Genomic DNA, 6,600 nt, shown 5'->3' on the forward strand with positions numbered 1-6,600 from the left:
ACTAAGGAAGAGGCAGTGTTACGACAACGCAGGTCACGCCTAGTATCACGCCACTTCCTTCTCGAACCTTCATGAAATGTCGGGAGACTACTAGATTGGTGTAGTCTTGTATATATAAGTCCGGCCAAGAAGCAACGTAAGATGATGGGTAATTGAACTGCGGAGAGAGAAAATTGTTGAGCACGTGAGGCGTTCGTTGTGAATTATAGCGTGTGTGAAAGTGACTGTGGAAGTTAAGTGTATTGCAAAGTTGAATTGAAAAAAAATAAACTAGTTTTATTTGAGAAAGGACTTGTTTCGCCGAAGTTCTTCGGAAAGAATTTTCACGGAAAATTAACAAACGAACACAGACGTAACAGTAATTTCTTATTTTAATGTTTTGAGCTCTTTTGGGTTTAGAAGAATATATACTAATTTTTAAAGTATCAAATTGAATTTTTGTTGAATAAAAATATTTCAAATGTGACTGTGGCTTTTTTCCCCAAAACTTTGTCTTCAAAATAAGGGTGCGTCTTATATTCCGAAAAATACGGTACATTTGAGAATGAAATAAAGTTCATTTAAATATTTCATATAAAGTACTAGCCATGTGTTTTAGGGTGTTTTTATAAATTTGTTTGTTTCAGTCGGTTTTTCATTGTTCCAGTGACGTAAAGTACATATATTTGGAGAGGAAAGAGAAGTTTTCTCGTTTTATGTAACCATGGAAGTGTTGCTGTTGGAGATTAAATCTAAAATTTTTCCGGTGGAGAGGATGATTTGTTCGATAGCAAGATGATAAAAAATGAAGAAGAAGCTTTTGTATTATCAAGTAGGAAGTACACTTGCCTAGAATTTATGTATATGGTGTTCTTTACGATATTTCAACTATTTCAGTATTTGTATTTTTTAAAAATAGTGTGACTATTAGTATTACCTTTTTAACTTTAGTTTAGTCTTAGTCTCATCATGCCAGGATGTTCCATCATAATTTGATTTCCTGTCCCATGGATACTTTAGTTTAAGTTTTAACAGTAACAACTCTATCCTAATTACATGTTTTGTAATTACACATAAAAAACAAACAGAAATCTTCTTATAATTATACTAGTATACCTAAACTTTAACTATTATTTAAAGGGTAAGTTTAGGATTTACACACGTCTGAAATATGCATTTTTACATACAAATTTTATGATAAGTTTCAGAAAAAGAGAACTGTGTTATGTATCTTTCATAAATTATTTCATGTTGTATTGAATCAACAAAGCTGAGCCTGACAGAAATAAAAGTTTTTTTTTTAATACATTAATACATTCAATATACACACACACACACACACACACACACATATATATATATAGATTATCAACCTATATTCTCAGTTCTTATCAATTCATTCTAAATATATCTAATATTTTAACCTTGACTTTCTTTCTTTACTCAGGTAATAACATAATAAATGCAATAATTTAACAGAGTGTTTATGTGACAGAAAGAAGGTTGTAGATAGAAAATTTCAAAAAGTCAAAATTACAATATTTTACATTTTGTATTTTATAACACAAAACTATATGTACTATATATATAAAATTTGTTGTGACAGGTTGGATTTTTAAGAATTGAACTAGCAAAAACTACTACATTACCACTGGTAGTTCAGTTGATAGAATGATCAGTGTGGGAGTTGTTGCAGTTGCAGGTGATGTAGAATAGGATTACCAAGATGTTATTTGTTTTAGGACTTCCATGTATGAAGGAATCAGATATTTCCAAATGGAAGTTCCAACTTCTCATTTCAGAATAGTTTTTAAACCATTCTTCTATTACCACTTTGCATTATTTCTCACGTGATATCCTCTGTAGATCACTGGTGAGTTATATATCATTTCACATGCTCCAGATCATGTAGAAACTAACCAGTACACTAATTGTACAACCTATACTGACTGCTTAGCTCTTTTATTGTCAGTTCTCACCCAGTTATGTTGGACAGTTAGAATAGACTGGCTCAGTTTTTATTGTCACCTTTTTCCATATAGTTTTTTTATTTCCACTCATGTTGGTATGCCTGGAGAATGAGCTTGCTAACACTACAAAATCACACTATATTGAAAAAGTAACAGCCATGCTTATTCTTTATTTGAACTTCAAGCTTGTAATCAAAGCAACGCTTCACTTGACAGTTGATTTGTGTTGAGAAACATCAAAACAGACATTTCTATATAAAGCCTAATACTGTTGTCTGGCTGTCTATTTTACTTAGTAACTGTAGAGAGGAAGATGGTTTAATAAGGCTTCACATTGGCTACAGTTTCCTTATACATTGATATCTTTTAAAAGGGACTGATCTGCAAATACGTAGGCTTTGTGAACTGCAAGTCACAATCGGCTACATTTTACTTTCATGCTGTTGTTAGTACTACCAGTGGTGGTATCATTTTAGAAATATTTTACCTCAGAGTTTAATTTTGACACTAGAAATTGTCACTGGTAATAATGTTCAAATTGATTGTGTTTTTAGCTTTTAACAGGCTATAGTTCTGTTCAATTATATTCATTTTTTTACTAATATTTCTCAAACATACATAATATTCAATATATATTTTAGTTTTAACTAACATACATCAGCTTTCATTCTTTGATTAGTTTTTTGATAAAATATAATGATTTGGTACAGATAGAACTTGAGCCTTGCTTTCTAAAGTCCCAAAAATCCTTCTGTTCACTCAGACTGACTCAGTAAAGACTACATAAATTGATTGAGAAATGTTTGATAAAAATACTTCTATTAAAATTTGAGTTTACATGTATAACATACTGTTAAGTATCTGCTTGTTTGTTAATTTCTGGTATAATTTCTTTCTGAGGAACTTCAGCGATACAAGTCCCTTTTTGATTAAAACTTGTTTATTCTTTCTTGATACAAACTTCTTGTAATACACAGAATTTCCACAGTCACTTTAAACTTTACAACCTTTATAACACATGCTATAAATTACAGTGATTCACACACTTTAATTGTGGTGCCTACTGTTCGCTTGACTCAATTATTTATCTCTTCACTCTATCTATCTCTGCAATTGCACTGGTTTTTCTCGCCAGGCTTATATACTAAAAAAGAGGGCATCTAGCAAACACTCGGACATTTGCAAGGTTCCCCGATAATTCTAGAAACTCAAGCAGTCACATCAGTGGTAGTAACTTCATTAATGGCTTCACTGTTTTCCTTCTCGAAACAGGGTGGAGTTTCTTCTTTGACAGTGGCTTTTTCAGGTGACACATCTTCAGCAGCATCATTTGTTCCATTCGTTCCAACTGAAATGTCCTGGACCGTGATAATGCCAAAGCCTGTTGGCATGCAACATCTTTTGCTTACCTTGCCAACCATACTTTATTTGGAAAGTCACATCTGAAAGACAATCCACTATGTCATATGGACCTTCCCATGGAGAAGACAACTTAGGAGACTTCCCTTTGGTCTTCCTGGGATTGTAACTTGCTTCTTCTGGCACATTCCAAACAAACAGCAGTTGGCCAGTCATCCTTCTTGAAGCTGCTCAGGTGGGATGGTTGATAAAATTTGAGAACTTCTTCCTATGCCCTACCCAATACCTTGTACTTTTTTATCTTTTTCAACACTCACCTCAATTGTGCCCCACCATCTTCTCTCCATCTCCTTTCAATGGAATTGTCAGTTTGCCACACCCTGTCTTGTCCTTCACTTTTTGCTTGTGAGGTTCTGTTGCTTTTGGGATGTGGTCTTCTATGATGCTGGTAATTCCCCTTGGCCATGCCCATCTGTGGTCCCTTCAGTGGACTCTGCCCAATCAATGGAAACTTACTCTGGATCTTTTGGATACTTCCATCACACTTCTTCCTTCTTTTATAAATGATCTTCTTTGGAAGTTAGACAAGACTCACACATTGGCGGGTGTCCTGCTTCCTACTCCTCGTCCAGACTTACATCTGTTTATGGGCAGCGCCTTCATGGCTGGGGAGCATGGGTCAATCACCAGGAGACTTGGATTTTTGGTCTGTAGACAAACATTCTTTAAATATCAATATCCTGGAGCTCCTAGACATTCGTTAGGCTTTGGATCGCTTTTTTTTTCCATTGCCTGACATTGTCTGGTAGTGGTTCATTCCGACAATTCCAGAGTGGTGGCTTATATCAAAAACTAAGTTGGCACCTGGTTCCTTCTGTTTTCACATAATGGATCTCCTATCTTGGGCCCACAAGCAACACATTCGTTTAATATTTTACGTGTCATGTCCCGAGTGCTTTCAACCTCATGGTGGATTGCCTTTCTTGCCTTGACAAGAATTACCCGATGGAGTGGTCCCTTCATCCTTTCATTTTCTGGTGGCTTTGCAATCTGAGGAGTTTTCCTCACATTGATGCAATTGCCACCACTCTTATTCGCCAGTTACCTTTATTTTCCTTCCTAGTACCTCATCCTCGGGCTTTAGCGATTGATGCCTTCAGCCAAAATTGGTCACACAAATTCCTATATGTTTATCTTCTTGTCCAATTGCTTCATCTAGTAGTTTCCCTTCTCCATACCATTCCGTGCTAGATCCTTCTGATCGCTCCTTACTGGCTGGCTCAACCATGGTTTCTTCATTTACTCCAACTACATTTATTTTCTCCTGTACCATGTCTCTTTTTATCTGACCTCCTCTGTCAACCACATTCACCAGTTCTCAATCCTGCACTTTGTGCCAGGCTTTTGTCTGGTCCTTGGGGAGGTGAAGTGTATCAGCAAAAGTGATACATCTTTCACACATGCGCCCAGTCTCAGGGATTTCCCTACTCACCCTACTATTGTTGGTGTCTTGGAGTTTCTCAAATGGCTTTTTGAGTTTGGAGTTTTTGGTTCTCCTTGTTATCAGGTTATTGGGCAGCATTATCCAAGTGGTGCCTGCAAGGTATTATTTAACTCTAAATCCCCACTGTATGCCATGTTGACTAGAGTTTTCTTTTCGATGGCTCCACTTGTAGGTGAATAACCTTTTGATATTTGCTTCATAAATTGGCCTTGTCAGACCATACCACCCATGTACTTTATGAGTAAAGCAGAAGGGGATAGATGCACATCCTGCCATGCTTCTATTGAAAAATCAATATGGTCTGCTCTTCAGATAGGGTTTTATGATCACCAATGCACTGTCTGGGATGTTGATATTTCTTTGGCCATCCAATGTATTCTCAGCCCCCCCACCCCATTTCTTATAGTTAAGTGTGGGAGTCCTTACCAAGTTCCAAGCCATTGGGGTGGTTCATTATGGAGGCTCCTTGCTGGATGGGTTCCAAGTAAGATGGCTATAATCTTTCACTTCAGAGTAGAGCGGCTGTGTTCTGCTGGTGTTGATGATGTAATATTCTCTCATTTGTAATTGTAATTAAACATACAATGAGACATCAACATGCAGTTCACCCCTTCAATTGGGAGCCCTACCTTCACATGGATGTCGGTACCCCAGAAGAGGGAACCGCACCACTTCTGATCCAGGTATACTTTTCGCCATGTTGTGGAACGTATAAAAAATCAGGGCGAAAAATGAGAGGAGGACATCCTAATGGGAGAGAAGGTGGTAGAAAAGTGAACCTAACCAGAGAAAGATACAGTAACTGAATCCCACATGAAGAAAGTGGGTAAACAAGGGTGCATCCCATTGTGTAGAGTGGCTAGAGGGCAGCAGACCATACTTGGTATGTTAACAACATCCAAAATGTCCTTATGGGGTATTGACATCTGTGCAAGGGGAGGATGAGGATTGTACAGTCTTCACCTCAAACTCTAGAACCGGGGAATTAGTAACCATTCCGTTTCCTGGGTATTATATAGGTTTAGCTCTGAGCTATCGATCCGGGAATTTGATCTGGTATCAAAAGGAAGTCTATCGCATGCAATCAACTTCCGTGATCATAAAAATTGTAGGGATCATCCAAAAAGCAACAACATCCACATAACAAGAGAAAATGAGGAAAGCTAAGAAAAGAACCGTAACAGTTCTACATATCTCTGCTGTGACCCGCAACACAGGAGGAGGAATCGAGGGAGGATGATATACAACTCAAACTTATGTTATGAGGGATTATGTTGATTGGTTCATTCGAAATCCAAAACCAGACCGAAGATCTGACTCTCTCATTTACAGAGGTGTCCTTCAGATGCTTTCAGGAGGTATGTCTGTTCTTCCGTTGCAGTGGTCCCTCCTACTAAACAATGTGGGATTCCAGCTAATCTTGTAAGAGGAAGGAAGTACTGTATCAGAATTACATTTTCAGTATAGGAAAATTATAACTTAAGCTGATCAGTGGTAATCAGTACAATAAAACATCTCATAATTACCATAAACAATACACAAAGGAATTAATTGCAGGTGTAAAAGTTTTTAAAGATCTTGATATTTTATAAAATGTCATAACATAATTAATATTAAGAATATTGTTTTGTGTTTAAATTGCACAGTGAAAAATATTTGTAAAAAATGAAAGTTTATGAGCTCTGTCCTCATAATCTTGTTATATACAATATAATATGTATCTAATATGCTGTAAGTAATAAATATCGTAACATAACTTATTTGATGTAAAAGAGTTACTTCTATGAG

At 36.5% G+C, this 6,600-nt stretch overlaps 1 protein-coding gene across 5 annotated transcripts in view; it reads left to right on the forward strand.

Annotated features, from left to right (window-relative positions):
- The first annotated feature begins 586 nt into the window (after window positions 1–586).
- LOC106472475 (zinc finger protein 585A-like) overlaps window positions 587–6,600 on the forward strand; it is a 43,103-nt gene continuing 37,089 nt past the window's right edge. The window contains exons 1-2 of one of the 5 annotated variants that reach the window (XM_022401048.1): window positions 587–811; window positions 2,263–2,265. In XM_022401048.1, the coding sequence (XP_022256756.1) occupies window positions 775–811; window positions 2,263–2,265 (40 nt within the window). In that variant the 5' untranslated portion in view covers window positions 587–774. Of the gene's footprint in view, window positions 819–957; window positions 999–1,536; window positions 1,853–2,262; window positions 2,266–6,600 lie in introns of those variants that run through there. The other 4 variants (XM_022401050.1, XM_022401049.1, XM_022401053.1 and 1 more) reach the window with 4 other exon arrangements.

The sequence above is a fragment of the Limulus polyphemus genome, unplaced genomic scaffold, assembly GCF_000517525.1.
Source record: "Limulus polyphemus unplaced genomic scaffold, Limulus_polyphemus-2.1.2 Scaffold5360, whole genome shotgun sequence".
Taxonomy (NCBI): Eukaryota; Metazoa; Arthropoda; class Merostomata; order Xiphosura; family Limulidae; genus Limulus; species Limulus polyphemus.